The sequence below is a fragment of the Leptodactylus fuscus genome, chromosome 1, assembly GCF_031893055.1.
Source record: "Leptodactylus fuscus isolate aLepFus1 chromosome 1, aLepFus1.hap2, whole genome shotgun sequence".
Taxonomy (NCBI): domain Eukaryota; kingdom Metazoa; phylum Chordata; class Amphibia; order Anura; family Leptodactylidae; genus Leptodactylus; species Leptodactylus fuscus.
The window spans coordinates 318,055,209-318,081,019 of record NC_134265.1 but is presented as its reverse complement, the minus strand read 5'-3'; the positions used below and the strand labels follow the sequence as shown (position 1 = coordinate 318,081,019).

The 25,811-nt window shown below is 42.9% G+C and overlaps 1 protein-coding gene across 1 annotated transcript in view; it reads left to right on the top strand.

The window, feature by feature from the left end:
- SEPSECS (Sep (O-phosphoserine) tRNA:Sec (selenocysteine) tRNA synthase) overlaps nt 1-25,315 on the top strand; it is a 29,190-nt gene extending 3,875 nt beyond the window's left edge. Inside the window, exons 3-10 of the mRNA XM_075266163.1 lie at nt 3,598-3,716; nt 3,806-3,964; nt 6,893-7,046; nt 7,139-7,241; nt 7,497-7,718; nt 10,792-10,885; nt 18,579-18,669; nt 23,883-25,315. Of these exons, the coding sequence (XP_075122264.1) occupies nt 3,598-3,716; nt 3,806-3,964; nt 6,893-7,046; nt 7,139-7,241; nt 7,497-7,718; nt 10,792-10,885; nt 18,579-18,669; nt 23,883-24,171 (1,231 nt within the window). The 3' untranslated portion in view covers nt 24,172-25,315. The remainder of the gene's footprint in view (nt 1-3,597; nt 3,717-3,805; nt 3,965-6,892; nt 7,047-7,138; nt 7,242-7,496; nt 7,719-10,791; nt 10,886-18,578; nt 18,670-23,882) is intronic.
- Nucleotides 25,316-25,811: the final 496 nt, after the last annotated feature.

The window sequence follows — 25,811 nt, the reverse complement described above, 5'->3', positions numbered from 1 at the left end:
GACTCCCTGTCTACTATGGACAATGCACAGTCCAACATCTTCTTGCAGACACTGATCAGATTATCTCCACCCATTGTCCTCACTAGTTAGAGGTATTTGCATACAATGTGCTAACACACTAGACCCTAATCAGCCAACTACACATTGATGTATATAACAGGTTAGAGAATACATTCCACATGAAATATATATTACACATTGCCTATAGTATAGACTCTAACCATCCCGTGACAACCCCTCCCCCTCTCAAAACATGTGCATGACACAATTGGCCTACACAGGTAAATTGGGGAATGCACATCAGTCTCTATAGCTCATATGTCCTCCTGCCGGGATAACCCATCTGCGTTCTGGTGTTGGTTCCCTCGGCGGTACTGAATGGTAAAGTTGTAGGGTTGAAGGGCTGGCATCTGGCAGAAAATCCGGTGGATCCATGTTGGCGTCTCTCTGAGCTTGGCTTCGGGTCACTGCTCCCACAAAGTGGCACTGTAGATTTCCAACATCGTTGCCTAACAGAACATCGGCCGGCAGCCCGCTCATCACACCAATTGTGCATCGTTTTGGTCCATAACCATAGTCGAGTTCCACGGTAGCTTTAGGAATACGTTTCCGAGTACCTCCTGCCAACTCGATAGAAAGGCCAGGGCCCTCCTCTAGGGCCTCGGGTCGAACCACTCGGGGGTCCGCTACCGTTAGGAAAGCTCCCGAGTCCCGGAATCCAACAACTGTTCGGCCATTCAGTAGGACTTCCTGCAAGTGCTTCCGCTGAAGGTTTGCGGGATGTGTGGCGGAAGGCTGAATCCCATAGACCCCTGGAGGTGGAACAGATGGGTCATTCATGGAGTCATCTGGAAATAGGGCCAAACTTTCAGTCCTAGGGGTGGTTCCCAGGTAGTGAATAGGCCGGGATGCCACGGTGGCCCGTGCCCCCATGTTAACAGGGCAACTAGCTTGCAAATGTCCAGGCCGCCCGCACCCAAAACATCTGCGCTCTAGCATTCTTCCAGTAGGTCGTTGTCTAGGGACAGGGTTGTTCATAGCTGGAGGCCGATGGGCTGGGGCAGGGGTAGAGGGGGAATTGTAATCCTGAGGCCGGGCACGAAAGGTGGGTGGCTGGATGAAGGGTGTCTGGCGGACTGTGGTAGTTTTCCGCTCCTCTGCAAACAACCTCTTCCACTGCGGCTTGATGGTCAGGCCCTCATCTGCAAGGGAAGCAGCTTGCTCCACTGTGGCTGGGTTCCGTTCCAGCACCCACTCACGGATCTCAGCGGGGCACTGGGAAAAGAACTGTTCCTTAAGTATGACTTGGAGGATCTTATCGACTGTGACAGCCTCCTCTCCTTCTAGCCAGCGCTTGCATGCTTGCTTCAACTTGTGGGCGAACATGTGGAAGGAGCTTCCCCCATTGTAAGACAAAGAGCGGAACCGAACTCGGTAGGTCTCTGGAGTGACTGCATAATACTTCTGCACCGCTCTTTTAATGGCCTCATAGTCCCGCTGATCACTAGGGTCCATGGCTCTGAGAGCTTCCGCAGCCCCATCTCGTAGGTGTCCCACCAGATACCGGACCCAATCCTTCTCTGGGACTTCCATCAGGCGGCACTGGTGTTCGAAGTCCTGAAAATATCCATCAACATCCCCAGCCGCTTCCTCAAAGGTCTTGAAGTGTTTATGGGAGACATATGGTGGTTCTCTCACTGTTGGGCTGGGGGTCGACGTTTGATTATAATTCCTCATAGTTATCTCAGCCATTCGCATTTCATGCGCCATTCTTTCCTTTTCATGCGCCATTCTCTGTTCCTCCTTCTCCGTTTCCTGAGCCCTCTGTAATGCTCTACTCCTTTGCTCTGCAGTTGCTTCTAGCCCCAGCACTGCCAATTCCTCCTCATACAAAACAACCCATCTGCTCTTTTGGGTCTGTACCTGCCACTCCTGTATCTCTCCAGTCTCCTGGGGGCAGCCCTCCTCATGGTCGCTTTGCAGGGTCATCTCCTCCAGTGCCTCGATCAGTTGATCTTTCGTTCTTCCCTGGTAACTCAGGTTTAGTTCCCGGGCCCTTACTTGTAGACTTGCCATAGTCCAGTTCCTGTATTCTGAGGTTGTGGCTCCATTAATCGCTAAGCTGCTGTAGTCCATCTCGCTGTCCGCTGTTGATCCCACTGCTGCCACCAGTTGTCACGGAGCAAAAGTATACGTCTTCCTCCGGAGGATATCTTGAATCAACACGGACGCAAGAGGTCGGGAGACAACAGCAATTTATTGTAATCCACAAAGTTAGTAGCCGGCAGCGGTCACATCAACCGTAATAACAATAAGTCCACAGAAGTCACAATCCAATGATAACTTTGGTTCCTTGGCCCTGTAACTAAATTCTGGCTCTCTGCAGAGCTGTGCACAGGCCGGCTAACACATACTAACTCCAGCTACAACTATATACTAAGACTGTTACACCTATATCTGTGGGTGGGAAGGGCTGAGTCACAGATCCTTCCCCCCTCACCTATACCAAGGAGAGCAGACTCCCTGTCTACTATGGACAATGCACAGTCCAACATCTTCTTGGAGACACCGATCAGATTATCTCCACCCATTGTCCTCACTAGTTAGAGGTATTTGCATACAATGTGCTAACACACTAGACCCTAATCAGCCAACTACACATTGATGTATATAACAGGTTAGAGAATACATTCCACATGAAATATATATTACACATTGCCTATAGTATAGACTCTAACCATCCCGTGACACCACACGGATCCCATTATAGTCTATGGGGTCTGCTGGATTCCTTAGTTAACTACTTTCTAATGCGTATAGGTCCCCAAGTGGACACCCCAAACAGAAACCGAAATGCAGATGTGACCTGGGCCGTAGGAACACTTCCAGACAGAAGGGCTTTGCCTTCATTGCTGCCAACAGAACCTTGCACCCCCATTCTCAGGATCAGCAGTCAGATCCCCAACGATCTGCAATTTATCCTCTATTTTATAAAATGAAAGTGGTTTTTGGAAATTTTATCTATAGTTGGCCTATCCTTACTTCCTCATAATGTGATTGGATGGGGTCTGATACCAGGCACCTCCACAGATCAGTCGGTTGAAGAGGCCAGAGCGTTGGGGTGAGTGCTAAGGCCTCTTCACTGAATGCTAAGCACCGCACCTTACCTATTGTAAGGATTCTGCTTGTTATTGCAGCTTGGCTCTGTTGACTAGAATGGCACTGAGCTGCTGATGTGCCATGTGAGCAATTAATGTGACGGGTTCAGTAACTTTAATAAGTTCCCCTTATTGTATCCATAATGTATAAACCCAATCTTACTTTTGATATCAATAAAAAATAAGTGTATGCACTGAACTCTTAAGCTCCCCCTAGTGGTGGCTAGAAGGTTTGGCGCTCTGTATAAAAGAAAAGCCCCATCCATATTAGCACAGAATGTTTGACCTAAAGCCTTAGTAATAAATGACCTAAATATTCCGTTTCTTAAATGTCCCAGTTTGGACCTGAGCACTAGTGAGGATCAGCAGGAGATACGTTTTCCTATGGCAGAGTTTTGATCATTTTTGATAATTTCCATTTTTTTCTTTTATCTTGCAGACTTATCCACGGTATTGGAAGGTCGGGGGATATATCTGCGGTGCAGCCTAAAGCTGCAGGCTCCAGTCTCCTGAATAAATTAACAAATTCGGTGGTGCTGGATATTCTGCGGACGGCAGGCGGGTGGACTCATCAATTACACTTCACATCACTTCCGAGCACAATGCAATGAAAAATGACTCATTGTACTGTTGACTTCTCATTACAGGTGTGCGGACCGCAACAAGCTGCTTTGTTGTTCCTATGGCAACTGGAATGAGTTTAACTCTTTGCTTCCTGACGTTGCGGCATAAAAGGCCAAAAGCGAAATATATTATTTGGCCGCGGATAGACCAGAAGTCGTGCTTCAAGTCGATGATTACTGCAGGTAATGCTTAACTAAACTTTCATTTTATTTTTTTTTTGGTTGTAATGTGTTTACTTTCAGTAGTTTACCTCATTTATGTCCAAAATCATCCACTCCCTTACTGCTTCTGTACTTGTACGCCTATTGCTACCAATATGGGAAACCCATACACAGCGTCTGGGCGTGCAGAGTACAGACTGTCCTGGCTGTTTATGGGGAAGGGAAAGTTGCCTTGAGATAAGGGTTTTGCAGGGGGCTGCAGGAGCGCCAAATCATGATGTGCGATTGTGTAGTCCGCTGTATTGTGTAGTATGGTTTGCGGATGTTCACACTGCCAGGTGAATTGGCACCTACAGCTACTCTTGGCATATGCCCCGCAAGTTCTTCCAGCACTTACACTAAACATATTGATGTAATGGGATGTAAACAGTGTAATGCCGGCCAAATGGAAGAGACAGCTGTCAACTGCGCCTTTTTTAATAATGCATGCTCAGATTAGCAGGGAGGAAGGAAAGAAAGTACTGCCAGCGGGTCAAACAATGGTTAACTTCTAGAGGATGAAGGCATCGGGCACGCCAAATATACCGGTTTCTAGCCAGACTCAGCATGTATGTGCACCAGTTTTCTCCCCACAGCCAAGTCTGCATAGGGATCTGTTCACTGCGGCACAGCCAATAGAAATAGTATATTGCCCTGCCTATCGGGTAAGGAGCCTCTGCATTAGTATTACTATATACCAGTGATGGCAAACCTTTTAGAGACCGAGTGCCCAAACTGCAACCCAAAACCCACCAATTTATCACAAAGTGCCAACACGGCAATTTAACCTTAATTCTGTGTGGATCCACAATTGTGGACAATTATGGACCCCCAAAATACAGTCGTGTATTGGGGCATTACAGAGCTTTCAATGATACAAAACAGTTTTGTACTGAAATGATAAGTCTGCTTTTGGTATAATATGGAACAATTAATATTCAATATTTAAATTGCAAAGGATCTATTCTAGGCTTAGTTCACACATGACTACTGTGTGGTGTAATTTGGTCTGGAAAAAACTGCTTTCTAATTAGGAAGTGGGTTTTGGACCTTGAGGCGTTTTTTGGAGCATTTTTTGGTAAAAGCCACTTCAGAAAACGCCAGGTAGTTTTTCCCTCCCGGACAATGAATGGACCTTTAAAAAAAAAACAAAAAAAAAAACACGTTGCGGTTTTTGCCAGTTCACTTCTATTGACTTCCTGAGGCAGAATCCTCCTCAAGAAAGGTTTAGCAGCAAAAAAATGCTGGCTGAAAAGCTAACGCTAGCGGTCTCCATAGACCACCATTGTGAGGGGGTGGATTATAACGTGAATTCCACGCCATAATCCGTCCCCTCTGTGCCCGTGTGAACGGGCCCTTATAGTGACTGTGCAATGTTATTACAGCCTGTAATAATATGACATGTCTGCTTTAAAACAGATAGTGTGTAATATAAATAATGAGTGGCCCCCACATAGTACAATATCTTCCACAGTGATCCCCACATAGTATAATCTGCTCCACAGTGGCCCCCACACAGCACAATCTGCTACAAAGTGGCGTCCACACAGTATAATCTTTCCTCAGATGGGTGCCCACAGAGAGGGCTCTGAGTGCCACCTCTGGCACACGTGATTCCCTTTGCCACCACGGCTATATACCATAAAATATATATACCGTAGACCCTATGTCTTTATTTACTATTGGGTGCAACAAAATGGTAGTCTGCCTTACCAAAGTTTTGTCTTTGCACCTCACTAGTGTTCGATTTTAATGTCCTTTGTAGTCAGAGGCTCCAGTCGTTGTCAGGTCCTCCAAATCCGGTTTCTTTCAAGTTGATCCAGGCTAGTCCTGCTTCTCCTTGTGTCTTCCTTTTATTCCTTTGCACTTTTCATTTGATGGCAGGAACCAATTGAAAACGATTTCCCTTTTTGGATTTCGTGTGCCCCCTGGAGCATAAAGGTAGGACGCAAAGTGTAGGGGTTAGTAAAAGGGAACAGATGGATTGGCAGCTGAGTGTGTCCTTTGTGATTTTTCATTGACCCATACACTTAAATTGACTGAGCCACAAGTGGACAGATATAGGGCCTGTTCTGTATGTTGTGGCAGTTTTCTACAAAATGGGTGTTTGTATAAGGCCATAGAAATTAATCCGTATATTATCCACCATTACTGATCCATAATTACAATGAGTATATGGCAACAAACTACAGTGGTGTGCATTAGGCCTGAGAAAGGACTATGTTGCCAGAGGGGGAAGGAGTCTGATTCTATCCAGAGCCTGTCCCCGACAGCACAGATTAGCAACAGTATCAAGGGGAACAAATGCAAACAAAATTGTTGAAAAGTCATGTTTTTCACCAGTAATGCTTAGTTCTGCTGTGGGTGAAATGTTGTGGCCTATCGTAGGACCAGAAAAACGGACTGCTAAAATGGAGAACCTCATTGACTGTAATGGGGTCCGTTGGATGTATGTTGTCAGAGATTTCTCTCTAAGACGCCTATGAGCTAATAGGATATATGGTCATCCCATATTTCTGCAGCGCCTGCACTCCGTACATCCATTCATTTGGCCACTGCCAAGTTCTAATTTACACCAGCTTTTGTAGTGAGGAGTCCCTGGTGCTGAATACCCAATTAAAGGGGGTCTTCTGGTCCAATTATATTGATGACCTATCTGTACGATAGGTCCTCAATATTATATTGTTGGGGCCCCGACACTCAGAACCCCTGTGGTCTCTTCACTGCATAGGAAGTACAGCACCATACATTTTATAGTGGTTGTGCTTGGTATTGCAGGTCACTCCTATTTATTTGACTGTGACTGTGCAGGGCTCCCTTATCGGCGGCGTGTTGGACCTAAGGATAGGTCATCAGTATTACAGACCTGGAAAACCTTGATAACCTTCTATACTTTCCCACTATGTCTAGGTTTTGAGCCGGTCGTAATTGAGAATGTTCTGGAAGGGGATGAACTGCGCACTGATCTGAATGGTGTAGAGTCTAGAATCGTTGAGCTGGGAGCGGAGAATATTCTTTGTGTTCACTCAACTACATCGTGTTTCGCCCCTCGTGTGCCTGACAGGTAATATAAAATATTATTTTTTTATTTTTTTAAATACTTCCTTCTAATCCATAATAGTGTGTTACGTATTCACTGTCTTTGTTCTTCTTCAGACTGGAGGAACTGGCAGAGCTCTGTGCCAAGTATGATATTCCTCACATAGTTAATAATGCCTATGGCGTCCAGTCTTCCAAATGTATGCATCTTATCCAGCAGGTACTGTATACCCCAGAAATGTGATATAGATTTTATATATATATATATATATATATATATATATATATATATATATATATATATATATATATATATGTGTGTGTGTAGGAGGCTGCATCTATATGATTTGGTGCATTCGCCTGCATATAGTTCACCCATTACCTATGTAGATTATGAAGAATTTATGCAAACACGTAAACAATTCTACTAAAGAGATGGAAAATGATTACTATAACCTTTTTCTGTTGTGTTCAGGGTGCCCGTAGGGGCAGGATTGATGCATTTGTGCAGAGTTTAGACAAGAACTTCATGGTTCCTGTAGGTGGCGCTGTTGTCGCAGGGTTTGACGAATCTTTCCTTGAAGAAATTAGCAAAATGTATCCTGGGAGAGCATCAGCGTCTCCATCTCTGGATGTCCTGATAACACTGCTGTCCCTTGGTGCAAGTGGATATAAGAATCTATTGACAGAAAGGAAGGTATGCCGTTGTACTGCGGACCGTTTTTCTAATGTTTGGTATAACTTTGCTTGGACTTTAGAAAAGTGAATCTTTTAGTCCATCTGAAATCTTGGGCAAAAAAAATCAGGTAAATGCAACTTTTTCGTATGGTGACTTCTTGGAAAGAATAATTAACACCCAACAAATCCCATAATAGTCGGCGTGGTCCCTCTGGATGCAATCACGTCCATCATTAGATTGGGGGAAAAATCATCAGTTTTCTGGCATAGAGGGATGATATTGTACTAAAAGTGCGCCACAAGCCCCGATTTGTGCCTCATTCACCATATTGTGCGAACGTGGGTAGGGCACGGATTGGGCTGAAGCAACAATGCATCGACCCAAAAGATTTATTATAACTCCTGCCAGTTTTATGTCGTGGGATAGAATGAAAATCTACACCACTTCCTACCTAACATAGATTTCCATCACAACACAGGGACATCCGACAAATTTATGAAGAGGCCGAAGCCTCTTCATAACTGTCCTGTTCCATGTATCAGACAGGCTGTTTATTAAGACTGGCGTACGATATACCAGTCTTTATACATTTACCCCATTGTCTTTCCGTTCTTCTGGTCATGTGACAGACCAAAAGACCTGACAGAACGACTGTGCGAACGCGCCCTAGGTCAGATGTGGATTCAAAAGGAGGGGAAATATGATGTAAGGCCGCCTTCTTCTTCTCCTTCCTGCTGGATCCACTTGTGGCGGGTTAGTACATCACAACCTACAGGTGTGTTTCCAGCCTTTAGGTGGTGATACCAAGACGCCTTTAAGAATCCGCCTCTTCGTGACTAATCTAGAAATGACCTTCCCTGTTGTTTATCCTTGGATCCTATATAATATCGTATTGAGAATCAATTGCTATAAAAACACAAAGGATAATTTGTTTTTATATTTTTTCAATCTAATTTAGCCTTTACCACCGTGGTACCATCTACCGTTTGACATTGATTTATTTTGCGGATTCTCCCCACCAAAATTACAGGATAAAAACGTCCATTGCTTGCTCTGCAGTCCTCGCGCGCACTTCAGCTTTCAGAATTTTCCAATTGTTCATCAGAAAAGAAGGGCTGAAATTAAGTTAAATATAGTACATAAAAATCAATGCCGGCGCCATCTCATTTCTCTGAAACCTCGCATCGCGTTTGCTTGGGGTGCTATTAAGTTCCCCTTCCAAGTAGCGCAGGAAAAAAGCCTGTTATTGATTTGACCCCTGAAAATAAGACTCCTCCGAGCCCAAAAGGTCTATTAATTTGCTTTAAATAGAATTCTCATCTGTTTGTGTGTGACCGAACCGGATGTGTGCGTGTACGAGGTGGGGGGAGGGGGGTGAAGTTATAGTCGCAGCTAGAAGTTATAAAAAGTCAGTGTGATTGATGGAGATGACTCGCATGGTATTCCCTTCCTTTGATAAAACTGCTGATACTTAATGCATTTTATTGATGGGTAAGACCAAGGGCAACCATCATCGCACAAATCTGCGGTCAGCTGAAGGAGACGGCTCTGTGATAGCGTTATCCGCTCACTATCTGATTAAACATGGCATATTATTAATTTATCCTCCCGAGATTTACATCACTGATAACCAGCGGGCTGACCTTCCATCTGCCAATCTCGCCATGCTTATTAAACCGCTTTATTGTAACCCTGTATACCGCCAGGGATGGACGCAAAGGGCAGCGTCCTTAAAGGGGTACTTCACTAACTCACTTGGTCTATATTCGTGTGACTACGTCAATTTTCGGCCATGTTTTTTATGGCTGTCAGCACCAATGTGGGGTTTTTTTATGAGCTTGGCCTAGGAGTCCAGAGCATGGCTCAGGGTCTGGGATGAGTAAACCTCAGTCTGCGCACCCGAATATGAATTGTGACCGTTTTGATTTTAGACAATTTTAAGATATTTGCCCGTTGACTTTCACTAGGAGAGTCAGGCCTGTGAGAACTAAGCCATGTTTTTAATCTGTCAAAAAGCACTTACTCCACGTCTTCACGGATCGCAGGCAGCACTCACCCGGGACTCCTGTTAGTGTGTATAGAGCCTAAGAATAAAGATGCCCATTTTAGCCCACAGCTATTCCTATTGAACTCTTCTTACACATGCAAACATGGCCAATGTTCTAAACAGCAAGAGTAAGATGCTGCCAGACACCTCCGAAGGCGACTCCTCATTATTTCAACGTGCCTGGTCCTTTCTTCCTCATGTGCCAACTGGACGTTTCATGTACAAGGTTTGATGGTACTACTAATGGGCACCCCATGTGGGTTTTTTTTTTTCCTTTCCCTTATTTTCCAGTGGCTTATCTTGGGATATTGGGTGGTGTGATGGGTCACTGTGTTCAGTGCCAAGTGCTCATGGAGCTGGCAAAGATAATTTTCGGCAGTCCCATAGCAGTGAATAGAGTGCCAGTCATGCAGGATCACTGATGCGCAATGCACAAGGAGACTTTCAGACTACTGAAAAGAAGGGACAAGCTATTTCAATATCCCATTGTGTCCTAATAGGGTATTTAATTTGCAAACCTTTAAGCTTTCCATGCAAATTTAGATTACCTGCCATATGTATGCCCTGGTGGTGCCTGCTATCCTGCACGTCTTGGAATACTCTGTACTTTATCGGCTTCCTTACTTAGGTCCTATGATAATAAAAGACTGAAGCACCTATGTGTGTATCAGCGACATGTAGAGGATCTAAAAATGGGGGGAATTTTGGTGTGACCAAACAGCAAACTGTATCTACACAAAAATAAAAATCCCTGCATTGGAATCAGACTGGTGTGCCTGCAGCTATATTATATATGTGCCCATAGTGTGCAGTATATTGGGTTCCTCTGGGTGTCACTATAGACCACAGGATTATTACATTCTCAGGTGTATTACTCCAACTATATATATATATATATATATATATATATATATATATATATATATATATATATATACACACACAGTATCTGTGTTATAGTCATGGAACTATTTCCATCAGTATCATCATGGTTTTCTGGATCTTTATAGTTAAGCAACCATTTTTTTTTTCTTTTTCTTCTAGGAATTATTTACGTATCTTGCCAACAAACTGAAAGCTTTGGCAGCGAAACATAATGAGAGGTTACTAGATACCCCACATAATCCCATTTCATTGGGTAAGTGCATAAAATTATAATTCAAGGGGTTTCTGGCCCCAAATTATTTTTTTGTTTTTTTGTTGTTGTTGTTTTTTTTCTCTCTGATGTAGCTCACAATGTACATTTTACCCTATCAGTATGTCTTTTGGAGTATGGGATGGAAATCCATGCAAACACGGGGAGAACATACAAACTCCTTGCAGATGGTTTTTGCCCTTGGCAAGATTCAAACCCAGGGCTCCAGCACTGCAAGGCTGCAGTGCTAACCACTGAGCCACCCCTCCAAATTTTTCTTTCATACTGATGACCTAACCACAGTAATCCTCAGTATATGATCTGTGCGTGTCTGACGCCCTAACCCTGCACAGATCAGCTGTTTCAGTAGCGATTGGATGGGGAGCATGTTCAGCACCTATTCAAGTAATAGCCCTGCCTATTGTATAGCGGTGGTTTCCGGTGAACTTCAGCACCACTCGGACCCCCGCAGATCACATACTGATGACGTATTGACCAATCTTGTGGATAGGTCATCAGTATGAAAAATGTAATTTTGAGACCTTTATTTCCTTTATTGTACTTTTTATATAACAAGTGTTTCAATGCAGTTGTGCCAAAAGCACTCCCATAGTCCTATGCAATACATACTTTTGTTAAAAGGGTTTTTTGGGACTTGCATATTGATGACCTTTTCTTTAGTATAGGTCATCAATATGTGATTGGATTGGGTCAAACATCTGCGATCCCCACAGATCAGCTGGTTGAAGAGGCCGCAGCTTTTGCGTCAGCGCTGTGTCCTCTTCACCAAATAAAAAGCACAACATTGTACATATCGTAGTGTCTATGCTTGGTATTGCAGCATAGCCCCATCCACTTGAATGGGACTGAGCTGCTGCTGTATCATGTGACCGATAGAGACCATAGTGCTTGTGAACTCCACAGGCTATTCAAACAGATGGTCGGCAGGATCTAGCTCCCATCAATGACTTATCCTAAGGATAGGCCATTAAAGGGGTTGTCCAGGATAAACTTTTTATTTATTTATTTATTTTTTAAATAAATTTGAAAAAAAAAAAAAAAACATTCACCTTTTCCTGGTGCTCTGGTATCTCCCAGCGTGGGCCGGTCCTGCTGTTCCAGTGTTCACTTGAAATCTGTTCTTGTCTAGTCGCACCTTTGACATCCTGGCGTCTCTTCCTGATGCCGCCAATTGGCCTGAGCGGTCACGTGGTCCGGGATGTCTCGGCAATTTCACTTTGCAAAGACACTGAAACAGCAGAAGCATACATGACTGGGAGGCACCAGAGCATCGGGGGCAGGTGAGTATGATGGTGGATGTAATCAATTATTTTTTATTATTATTATTTAGATTTTTTTACCTGGACTACTACAGATTCCCTATGGACCGTGGAAATGCTGCAATGATGTTATAAGATATAGACATTCTTATTCCACATAGGTGGATGTGGTAGTCAGAGGGGGTTACGCCATGAAGAATATTTATCCCTTATCCATGGGAGGATAAATATCGGATCAGTGGGGGTCTAATCTGAGACCCCTAATTATCCTGAGAACAAGGGTGTTTTACTTCTGTTGTGCATTCAGCAAGCCTTGATCTGTCGAATAAATGTAGGTATGCCCGTGCTGGACGGGATCCATCCATGCTCCCTCTCACTATGATGGAGCTGAAGTACAGCACTCTGCTATCTCTGACACTCTATTTAAAGTTACTATGCGTATTATTTCTTTATTATGCTTACTTGTATAGCGCCATCCTATTCTGCAGCGCTTTGCATTATGAGCTTGGATGTGTTCTTTGCACCTACATTCAGTTGGCGGCTGCAGATAGGTTAAATACACAACAGGAAAAAAACTCCCTCGTTCTTCAAATCGGTGGGGGTCATAGAAGTCAAACTCCTACTGATCAGGTATTTATCCTCTATCCTGCTGATAATGTTGGGTCTTGGAAACTATATAGTTATGGACTAATATTCTATTTTCTAGTGTAATTTGTGTAATCTCTGTAGCCCCCTATGCTGGGGCCTAATTGATTTACTACATGTATCTTGTGATGTAGCATGACATTGCTCTGCTGTTTTGATATGGGAGTGAATAGACTATTAAATTCAACTTAGGGGGATGTGCTATGGAGGGGGCTCTGGACAGGTGTAACATTAAAAATAACTGAAACCTACTCCCCTGTCCCTGGCACTCCATTGTTTGCTGTTCTATGCCCCACATGACCACTGGCTGAGGATTGTTACACCTGCCCCGGGCCCTTCCATAGCTTGTCCAGTTTCCGAAAACCACTTTAAGGCTGAGGCCCCACGTTGCAGAAACACAGCTTTTTTTGTTGCAGATTTTGCAACAAATAAAGCTGCGTTTCTGCAACATGGAGCCTAAAGCTAAGGCCTCACGGGACGTTCACAGCAATAAAGTGCTGCGAGAAAAAACATGGCGGCACCGCATCACGGTTCTTCCCACATTACTTTAGGCAGAAAGTTTGGAGAGTTTTCCTCCATGGACTTTCTGTTACAATTATATCTATGGGGAAACCGCTAGCATTTCCATAAATAAAATTGCAAGCTGCGATTTCCATGTTTTTGGAAATCACAGAATGTACGCATGGCGGTTTTTACCACAGAGTGGGCATTGGATTCACTAGAATCCCATCCACTTTGCCCTAAGGCTATATTCACACATCAGTATGCCAATAGTCCGTTTGAATTCAGTTTGAGACTTTAAAACGGACTGATGCACATACTGATTGTATACTGACACCTTTTTATGCTGATAGGAAACGCTCTCCGTCCCCTAGAGGACAGATAAGGGGATTAAAAGTAGAAAATTGTAAACAAAGTAGCTTTCCACTGCAAATTAGGCGTAGATGAGTCACAGAATCCATGGCAAGATTGAGTAACATGCTGCTTTTTTTTTTTTTTTTTTTTTTTTTCTAATATATAAACAATGGGAGGCATGATGGAATTCACCCCCAAATCCACAACAAATTGCTTTGTATGAACGTACCCTTTACAGCTGCTGCATAGTGGATGGGATTCTAGCTAATCCCATCCACACACTGCTTGAAAAATATGTGCAGCAGAAACGCTGCGATTTCCATTGTGGTTTTGGAAGTTGCAGCATGCTAATTATACATAGGGAAACTGCTGGCATTTCCATAGGTATAATGGGATCAGAAGAAAACTATGCAGACTTCCTGTTAAAGCCTTATGGCCCGTTATGTGGGGCTTTGGCCTTATACTGGTAATTTCCCCTACCCCCACCCATCTTCTCGGTAATAGCTGGTTTAGGCACTTTTAGGTGAGGCCTGAAGTGTTCAGACATGTGCAGTATAGTACAGAATCTGGTGCAGGTGCAGTACTGCCAGTCTTGGCCATGGCAGGCTCAGGCTATACTGCGTGTGCACCAATATCCAGGTAGGATTATGTGTTCACTGACTCTTTCTATCAGAGCATAGATGAGATTCTGGGCAATAGGAAGCATTTTTGGTATTATAAGACCAATAGTGATACCCTTGTTGCTCCAAAAAGTTTGTTTGCAAATTAAGAATAAAGTTCAGATCTCAGGAGCGGTAAGGATTTCAATGGGAACCGTCTTATTGGTCAGGGTTTTGAGGCGAATACGGCCTGACCAAAAAATTCTGTGTGAATTTACCTTAACGCCAAAGTGGAGGGGGATGAAAAGCTTTTACGCAGATGAAAATCATCCATTTAACGTTGCTGCTGATTTGGGAAGGATCAGTTCCCGTGACAGACTCCCTTATGTGCTGTTTGCACATATACGTGCTATTTTAGAGTCCTGATTTGCACATAACATTGCTTTGTAGAAGCTCCTCTCTGTTTAGGTAAATGGGACCAAACCTGCCTCTACTAGTGTGCAGCGTGGTGGTGTATGGTCTTATATGACCCTCGAAGAGACTTCAGACCTGGTCTGAGCACCAGCCCATCTTCATGAAGGAGAGGGCAAGAGTCAGACCCCCAATAATCTGATATTATAAGAATCGTGCATCTATATAATAATCTCAGAATGCATCTTCCTAAAAGAGCTGTCTGTATTAAGTAATAAGGATGTTCTAGAGGAGGGTGCCCTGTTTTTTGGATTCTCCATCATCCATATTAGGGGTCCTAAGCAAAGAATAGTCCCTGCTCTCAGGGACTCCGTGCCAGATGGGCGCCATGAAATACCGCTTTTTCCCCTGCTGAGGGCACTACAGGGAAAATAAGTGTCAGCACAGGCCCCCTGTCAGGTGTTCTTTAAATCTGTTTCTTCATGTATAGAGCTTCATATTCAGATAAAACGATGTAAAATAAGTGTCATCTCGGATACATTTTGTTCTGTGTTCGCTGACTGTGTCTGCAGCGAATCTGTATTATCAGCACAAAGGGATACTTGCAGTAAGCACTTAGGCCGGACGTAATGGTTTAGTACAATCAATGGATCCATTTCTTTATGGCGCTGTGTGAATGCCGAGCACAAATGGTCTCTGATACTTACCTTTGTGCAATGTGACATTAAGCCTATTAATGCTATGAAGTATTCAACTGCAAGGAAATGGTTGTCAGAGCCTCCTGGGATTCTGTCGTCGGTGACACACATTTTACTTTAAGATGTCTTGATTGTACCTTAAGACACATATACTCTGACTCTCTTTATGTCGTCTCCTTACCACACATTAAGGTATATAGAAGAAAAATTTACCAGATGTGAGCTAAATGCAAAAAGTAGGGTGCGGGGTGTATGTTTCGGACTATAAGGCTATACGTTCTCCATATTACACATTAAACACGTCTGCAATCTGTATTCCATTTCAGTGGGAAGTATATGGTGCTGTTCACACAATTCGTGTGTGTGTGTGTGTATATACAGTCCTATGAAAAAGTTTGGGCACCCCTATTAATCTTAATCATTTTTTGTTCTAAATATTTTGGTGTTTGCAACAGCCATTTCAGTTTGATATATCTAATAACTGATGGATACAGTAATATTTCAGGATTGAAATGAGGTTTATTGTACTAACAGAAAATGTGCAATATGCATTAAACCAAAATTTGACCGGTGCAAAAGTATGGGCACCCTTATCATTTTATTGATTTGAATTCCCCTAACTACTTTTTACTGACTTACTGAAGCACAAAATTGGTTTTGCAACCTCAGTGAGCTTTGAACTTCATAGCCAGATGTATCCAATCATAAGAAAAGGTATTTAAGGTGGCCAATTGCAAGTTGATCTCCTATTTGAATCTCCTCTGAAGAGTGGCATCATGGGCTACTCAAAACAACTCTCAAATGATCTGAAAACAAAGATTGTTCAACATAGTTGTTCAGGGGAAGGATACAAAAACTTGTCTCAGAGATTTAACCTGTCAGTTTCCACTGTGAGGAACATAGTAAGGAAATGGAAGACCACAGGGACAGTTCTTGTTAAGCCCAGAAGTGGCAGGCCAAGAAAAATATCAGAAAGGCAGAGAAGAAGAATGGTGAGAACAGTCAAGGACAATCCACAGACCACCTCCAAAGAGCTGCAGCATCATCTTGCTGCAGATGGTGTCACTGTGCATCGGTCAACTATACAGCGCACTTTGCACAAATAGAAGCTGTATGGGAGAGTGATGAGAAAGAAGCCGTTTCTGCACGTACGCCACAAATAGAGTTGCCTGAGGTATGAAAAAGCACATTTGGACAAGGCAGCTTCATTTTGGAAACAAAAATTGAGTTGTTTGGTTATAAAAAAAGGCGTTATGCATGGCGTCCAAAAAGAAACAGCATTCCAAGAAAAACACATGCTACCCACTGTAAAATTTGGTGGAGGTTCCATCATGCTTTGGGGCTGTGTGGCCAATGCCGGCATCGGGAATCTTGTTAAAGTTGAGGGTCGCATGGATTCCACTCAGTATCAGCAGATTCTTGAGAATAATGTTCAAGAATCAGTGACGAAGTTGAAGTTACGCCGGGGATGGATATTTCAGCAAGACAATGATCCAAAACACCGCTCCAAATCCTCAGGCATTCATGCAGAGGAACAATTACAATGTTCTGGAATGGCCATCCCAGTCCCCAGACCTGAATATCATTGAACATCTGTGGGATGATTTGAAGCGGGCTGTCCATGCTCGGCGACCATCTAACTTAACTGAACTTGAATTGTTTGTCCAAAATACCTTTATCCAGGATCCAGGAACTGATTAAAAGCTACAGGAAGCGACTAGAGGCTGTTATCTTTGCAAAAGGAGGATCTACTAAATATTAATGTCACTTTTCTGTTGAGGTGCCCATACTTTTGCACCAGTCAAATTTTGGTTTAATGCATATTGCACATTTTCTGTTAGTACAATAAACCTCATTTCAATCCTGAAATATTACTGTGTCCATCAGTTATTAGATATATCAAACTGAAATGGCTGCTGCAAACACCAAAATATTTAGAACTAAAAATGATTAAGATTAATAGGGGTGCCCAAACTTTTTCATAGGAATATATATATATATATATATATATATATATATATATATATATATATATTTAAAAAAAAGTAACTTTAAGCTATGTGAACATGGCCTAAATGGTAACACTTTCATCCATTTATCTGGATATCTCTTTAATTTAAGTTATTTGCAAAAGGAATTTTTTATTTTTTTTTGTCCATGTGTTTGCAAAAATGTTTTCGGACTTGTTAGCTTTGCTATTTTTCATGCCTGCATTTATTGTAGACCGCATTCAGATCCATTCATTTTCAGTCTATTTATTCATACATTTTTTGTTGCTGACGTGGATGCATCACATCAATGCAAGCCGATGGGTCCGTGAAAAAACAAACAAACAATGATGGCATCTGTCATTCCTTTTACATGAACCCAAAGCCACTACTAGCTAGCAGGGGGAAAAAAGCGAGCAGCTCCCATTGAAGTGAATAGGAGCCATTTTTGCAGGCAGATTTTGAGGCGGATTCCGTGTCAAAATCTGTGTGCAAAAAACTCTGTGTGAACATACCCTTTAAGTCCTAGAAAACAGCTTTGTACAGCTTGGACTCCAGGCTGATATAAATTGTCTCTAGTGATATAGCGAAGTATTAGGGCAGAGAGTTATGGCAGTTATGTACCTTGCCCGATGACGATTGCCAAGACTGGACTTATTGGTAGCAAACTGAGAATCGTAAGGTGTCTGCATGATAGTAGCCTTTGGAAAAAGTGCCACGGACACCTGACGGACCCCATTATATCAATGGGGTCTGCTCGGCTCCGTGTATAACCTCTGTTGGTCTGCCTCTGTTGTTTGGGTCCCCCCAAAGAACCTGATCAATGCAGACGAAGCACCAATGTGAGCATATCATAAAGTGTCTTACTGTATATAGGACCTGTTATGGGATGTGCGCTCTCATTTTATCTGTAATCTGTATCAGACAAAGAACAAATCTCCTTGACTAATGGGGATCTTCTTGTCGCACTCACTATGCGACTAATAAAGTAATCAGTAAGATGTGCGGCTGTTAAATATCACCTCTGGGATTCTTGGTTATATACAGCACTGGGATACAGCTCCTATTTATTATAGGTGTATATTATAATGTTGTGTTTCTATTTTTTTTTTAACTTTTTTATTCTTGTTGTTCTTTGAAGTTCTGCATATTAGGCATATAGCATTATATACCATTCCTACATGTAATGTTTTACTTCTTGCTCTCTTGTAACCATAAAGCTATGTCTCTGAAGAGTCTGAGTGAGAAGGACGCCTCGGCCATCACACAGCTTGGTTCTATGCTCTTCACAAGACAAGTGTCCGGTGCCCGGTGAGTGGGTTCTTGGAAAAAAGTGTGTTGTAATTGGTGGGGCTTAGGGGTAAAGCTATAGGGGTGCCATGGTAGCCGTCACATCCGGGTATGTATGCCTTGAGGGACTCCTGTCTGCTGCAAATTGCACATAGTTGGTGAGGTCTGATACAGATGGTGCACCCGCTGTCTGCATCCTTCTCCATTCACTGTAGTGTTTGTCTGCTTTCTTCTATCTTGTTAGATATGCCTTCAGTTCTGAAAAGTTGAGTATCTCCTCTTTCATGTGACACCAGAAACACTGTACTACGTTTTATAATGACTAAGATATACCTGTAGTGTCCCCTCCCCTACAGCCTTTGCTTCCCTGCATTATACATGAGCCTACATGAAGCAGTGTACAGACTTCAGCTCTCAATACAGAAGCAAGGGAAAGAATAAAGAAGTGCAGGATTTCACCAAAAGTAGCCAAAACTTATAATGCAGTATATTACAAAATTTAGTAGTGACACAAATACTGCCAGAAAATCACAAGTTGTTAAAATTTTAACCATGCTTTAACCGCTTCAGTACCGGGCCAATTTGTGGTCCAGGACCAGACACATTTTCGGTTTATTTTGTATGTGCAGTTTAGAGGGCTGTAACATTTTTCTTGTATGTCTCAGTCAACTAATTTTTGCGTCTTTTTTTGGAGACACATAGGGCTTTATTTTTTTGTTGGTTTTATTTTCGAATATGTTTTAATTTTTTTTATATCCGGGAAAATATAAACAAAATAGGAGGGAAATTGTGTCTGGTTTTCACTTTTTCTTTTTTTTTTTTTTTTTTTTTTTTTTTTATTTAATAACACAAAGTGCCACTGAAAAACTTTATAAAATAGTTTTTCCTCTCCATTATGGTAATTTTTATTTTATATGGTGTTGTCGGGGGTGGGGCTATAACCTTTAATAACGACATTTTATTGGCGCATTATTTTCTTGTTTTTTTATTTAAAAAAAAAAAAAAAAAACTTTTTTTTTTTTCTTCAGATGGTGTCCCAATAAGGTCATAAGAGACCTTTGGGGACATCTGATAATATATATTTTTTTTTTGTATTAGAGGCGGATTTCTGCTCTAACTGGGCCTGGTACTTTTAGCCCCAGTTGCAGGAGGAATCCAGCCTCCTGCACGCTGTATACGCAGTATACAGAGCTGATCTGGGTCTTGTAGGACCCAGTAGCTCTTGCAAGACACTGATCCCGGCGGATCACGTGACCACTGGGTCAGAGGACGGCTGCATTATGGCGGCGCCCATAGCTGTGTATACAGCGCTCATTGAGCGCTGTATACACAGCAATCGAGAAGGTAGGGAAGGGAATAAACCTTCCCTGTCTTCTCTCTGGGAGCTCCGGGTGAAGTTACAGCTGGCTCCCAGCTTCAGCAACTGCACGATCTCGTGCAATAGCTGTGTTCTGACAGGACATACTGGCACGTCCTGTCAGAACAAGGCAACCACTTCCCGGACGTATATAGTCTATGGGCGGTCCCATGGTCAGTGGTTAAGGAAATTTTTTCTTTATGCGTTTGTTCTGGAACTTGTGATTCCCATGAAATAATACTGGAGTGCACTGAATTCAGCGCACTGTCTACTTTCCAGTATGTGTACCACTGGGCGGTACGGAACACCCCCCCCTGATAGTACAAGACTATGGAAGGGTACTGTCGGGGGGGGGGGGGGGGGTTGTTCCTCATACCGCAGCATCGGGGCACAGTCCGGAAAAGACAGTGCTAGTGTGAGCCTAGGGTAAGAAGAGATTCTTAGGATTATTTCCTGATAATGACAAGAACTTACTTTTTACCCCACCCAGGAATGCTGACCTGTCCCCTTTAAGTGTAAAATGCTTTTATTACTCTGAATTATTATAATTTTTTTTTTGACCAGTTCTGAGAAAAACTGCTGTATTCACATGTCTGGTGTTCAGCAGCCTCATGGATCATATTCAGCTGAGGCGGTAATGTCTCTGTACTGCTGGGAAGTACAGCAGCTGATCCACATCCTACCTCACTGCTAGTAAACAGATACAGAGTACACGGGAGGGAGGGGCGCTTTGTTAGTAGACTCTGATCCTATAAATTCTCGGCCATTTTTAAATCTTTCAAAAAAAATCAGTGCAGTAATAAGACATCAGTGCCCCGTACCCCATTTGAGGTGTTACTCTCTATGTAGCATCTATACGATCTAAAACTGTGATTGGTGAAATTATTATTTTTTTTTTTTATGTGGTGTGAATGGGATTTTTAATGGGAACTGGAAATGGAAAACATCAAGTGGACAAAGCGTGTAACCCTAGTGAGAAAATACACTATTTCACAAAGAAATTTGCACCCAGATTAAATGTTGGATTGTCTGAAAACTTGGTATGCAGTTATTTGTTGCAGTTCTAGGCGATACATACATGATAACTGGTGCACAAGGAGTTTCCTTGTCTACTATCTAGACACAGGTGGCACCTTCATTGCACAACCCCTGGAGCTTAGAAGAATGAAATTTGGTGTCCCAGCTCCCATTATGTGCCCTGTCGGTTGCTATCGATTTCATTTGCAGTAGCTTATTGAGTAAGCAAACCAAACTGTATCATCTTCAGCAATAAATCCAGTTCCGTTTGAGTTCTGACAATGGTCAGGTTTCAGTATGGAGGCCACATGGTGAAGTCTTCTCTACTACTTGTGCTGTGGAGCAACACTCTACCCCAACGGCTGGTGTGATGATCTGGGGAGCCATGGCATACAACATCTGTCACCAATAGTAGTGATATGAGGGACACTAATAGTTCAGTGATATGTGCAGGACATCCTGTGGCCGCATGTGTTGTGTCTTATGGCAGGGTTTCCAATTGGCATTTTTCAGCAGGACAATATATGTCCACCACAAGAGTTTCCCCAGGAATGTCTTCTCCAAATGGCAACGTTTCCTTGGTGCGTCTGGTCACCAATCAGTTATGGGACCAGCTTGGATGCCAACTTTGGCAACCTACAAGTGTGCAGCATCTACAGGCCCAGCTACTACATCTGAGGTCATACATATACCGTACCATGCCCAACTATATCTCCTCTTGTATCCAGGCTAGAGGCTGTCCAACAGGCTCCTAGAGCCTACTTTCAATTGTACAGTTTCCCCCTTACAGTCCTCCTTTGGCTCTAATATTGTAGTCCCTTACATATATCATCATTACATTCACACACAGAAATTTTCATTCCATTTCAGCAACTTGCATTATTCTTCTTTTTGCCAATAAGTGTAATGTGGAATTGGGACCATTTCCTTATATAAAAGGAACTCTTAAATGTGAAAATTCAGTAATTTTCTATGAATAGCTTTGGGTTATTGCACGCCTTCAGCAGTACCTTTTTATCTGCATGTATATGGGGTCCCTATAGAATAAGGATGAGCACACAACAATAGTATCATAAACGTAACATAATGCATGGCTCAGAAAAGTAGAGATATTGTTCACTGAGCAAAGAAATCTTACTGCTTGTTGTATCTGGGGAGAAACAATAGGGGAGATTTATCAAGAGCGGTGCAGCCTATGAGCGGTGTAGCGGTCTATCCCCAGGTGCAGCGGCCACAGTTTCAGCAATGGGGGTCGCCCTGGTGATTAATCTCCTGTTCCATACAATGCCAGGTAGAACTTGGCATTGTTTCCAGGCTCTTCCAGCTACAAACACGTTGGAAATTTTTGATAAATTGTAGCAACTCCACAACCAACACATTCATGTGTGTGGGGAAAAGTGCCATAAACCCTCTGCTTAGCCCAAAAGCCGTATTGTGCAGCATCAATGCTTGATAAATCTGCACTATGTCCTGGTCCATGCTTCTTGGCTGTACAGATGACTGCTACATGGTCCTGGTTACATGTGTGTGAAACTTGGGCCATATTAACCATAGACCAAACTGCAGGGGCTCTGTTGGCTGTCCTGGATCCAGTGGGATAGTTACAGAAGACATAGGGGAACATAGGGAACAGTATTGTGTTGGGGCCATTTAGGGAACAATGTACCGTGTTTGAGCCACCTAGTTCACAGTGTAATGTGTGGGGTTATGTAAGGGAAATTGTGTTGGGTCACTTATGGGATGTTACACTGTGTAGGACCACATAGGAGGCAGTATAGTGTGTGGGGTTATCTAGGTGACAGTATACTGTGTAGGCCACATAGGTGACAGTATACTGTGTGGGGTTATCTAGGTGACCGTATACTGTGTGGGGTTATCTAGGGGACAGTATACTGTGTAGGGCCACATAGGAGACAGTATACTGTGTGGGGTTATCTAGGTGACAGTATACTGTGTGGGGTTATCTAGGTGACAGTATACTGTGTGGGGTTATCTAGGGGACAGTATACTGTGTGGGGTTATCTAGGTGACCGTATACTGTGTGGGGTTATCTAGGGGACAGTATACTGTGTAGGGCCACATAGGAGACAGTATACTGTGTGGGGTTATCTAGGTGACAGTATACTGTGTGGGGTTATCTAGGGGACAGTATACTGTGTAGGGCCACATAAGAGACCGTATACTGTGTGGGGTTATCTAGGTGACAGTATACTGTGTAGGGCCATATAGGTGACAGTATACTGTGTGGGGTTATCTAGGGGACAGTATACTGTGTAGGGCCACATAGGTGACAGTATACTGTGTGGGTTTATTTAGGGGACATCATACTGTGCAGGCTCACTATGCAGACATTATAATGTGTGTTGGGAACTAAGGAGACATCACCACTGTGTGTTATACATTGAAGGGCGCTATTATTGTGTTGGGACATACTAGAAATAGGTGGGTTATAGGGGGACATGAATGGGGTTAGGGGCATGGCTTAACACAAAAAAATGTACTGCATCGTATTGTGTACACCACCAAACCTGTCCATCTTTGCGTCTTCTGAAAGTTGGGAGGTATGTCTAAGTCATGGTGAGATCGGCCCACTTACCAAACCTTTGTAGTTTGGTCACCAATGTGTTAATACTGGAGGAATTTGTCCACAACTACCCCCCTGTAAATTCCTCCTGGCCCATTTCTCACCCACATTTGCTCTGTACCCATCAAACAATGTTATTGTCATGTTTACCATGCTCTTTACCTCTAGTCTATGTATTTTTCTACTATTATACTATTCTTATGTATTAGTATATGGATTTACAAGTACTCGCTTACATTTGTGTAGCTATAACTTTCTTTTCTTCATCTTTTCCAGGGTCGTGCCTCTTGGAACATCACAGACAGTCAGCGGATATGTTTTTAAGGGTTTCATGTCTCACAGCAATGACTATCCATGCGCTTACCTGAATGCGGCCTCAGCCATCGGTATTAAGAGGCAAGATATTGACCTGTTCATCAAAAGGCTGGACAAATGCCTGAGGCAATGCAAAAAAGAGAAGGCCTTGGAGGATGTAGCTTCAGGTGTTCCACCGACAACACAGGAAGATGTTAGAGAATTAACTAAGGATTTTACAACCTCTCTGCAGGTGGAAGCTGAGGCCTGACGCTTTATAAAGACAGGAGACCTAGATCGAGACTGCAATGCAGTCGGCGGCATCCGGGCCTGTCATCAATTATGTGTAGTAGCTTCAAAATCTATACAATCTGGAAGAAAATAAGAGGCACTTTCTGTGAATGGATTATGTGTTCTGTCAGGTCAACGGATCAGGAATACTGGGGAAGATTTATTAAACCTGTCTAATACTTGGACCAGTCATTGAAAAACGCACCAGATTTATCACAGTGGCCCCTGCTGGATGGAAAATGTGATACTTTGGGTATAAAGGGAGTTTCAGGCTTAAAAGGGTGTTCCAACTCCTAATTTATTATTTAATAAGGGGCCCTTTAAACATAAACCATTACTCCACTCTCCGGGCCTCTGTTTCCGGTGTTGTCAGCTCAATTCATCTGTATACAGGCTTCCCCGTCTGTTGTCACCGTTTTTGGTGACCTCTTCACAATCTGCATGTGATTGCTGTAATGTGCTGTTTGTGAAGAGGTCACTGCTGAGACCCGTGATTGGTAGCAGTTGTCACCAGCACAATCAGCCAGCGGACCAGTTTATATATAGACTGAGCTGCCAGCACTGGAAACTGAGACCACGAGGCAGGTTTGTTATATTTTAGCAATATTAAATAAAATTATAAGTTAGACAACCCCTTTAATAATTGATGCCCGATCCTTGAGACATCCGCAACCCCTGCCAGTGATTTGGGGTGAACGCTGCATCTTCACTACTTACTAAGCACAATGCTGTCCATTGCATAGCAGCTGTGCTTGATGTTGCAGCTCAGCCCATTCACTTGAATAGTATTGAGCTGCAAACAGACTGCGTGACCTGAGCTGCAAACAGGGGTTGGACCTCTTACAACTGATTGGCTGGCTAGATCGTTCACCAAAATGTTGGCATAATTTTGGAACACAGTTTTGAATCTTAAACCACACCTCTTTCCTACTAAGCCACACCCATTTCCTGCTGTTTAAATTAATACATGCAGTGCACGGCATATACACCAGTTATTTGGTGCAATTTGCACATTTTGATTAGTGAATTTACTGAATATTACATTGTCTAAGAAATACAAAGCATTACGTGAAGTGCCTTGTACTCATGTGTTCTCTTTGTTTGTCAATTGCTAAATTATGGATTCAGTTTATTTCAGAAATAAAACTTTTATTTTTCTTTCAATTTGCATTTCACATAGGTACGGTAAAAAAAAAAGGACTAATATGTCAAACTATACTCCTTTATGAAAGGTTATTGCAGTTCCTGATACAACTTCAACTTTTACAAAATCTAATATGCCTCTGGTGTTGTAACTATAGGCCACAAAGACCCATGGGTGGAACAGGAATTGTGGCCATTATGTGATCCTCTAAATTATCTCTTAAAGTGTTGCACAACCATACCAGGCAAGGCTTGGTGCTCTGGGGAGAGAATGGTACAAGACTTGCACAGTGCACTTAAGCAGAAGACCAACTTTAAAGGGGTTATCTGCGATAAGGAAACATGGCTGCCACCTTTTTAGGAAGTGACATCGTGCCCATTGTAAACATGGCTATACTGCAGTCCAATTTATTTGATTGGGTCTAAGCTGTAACATTGCCATGTGATCAATGGATGTCATGTCACTTCCGGAGCAGA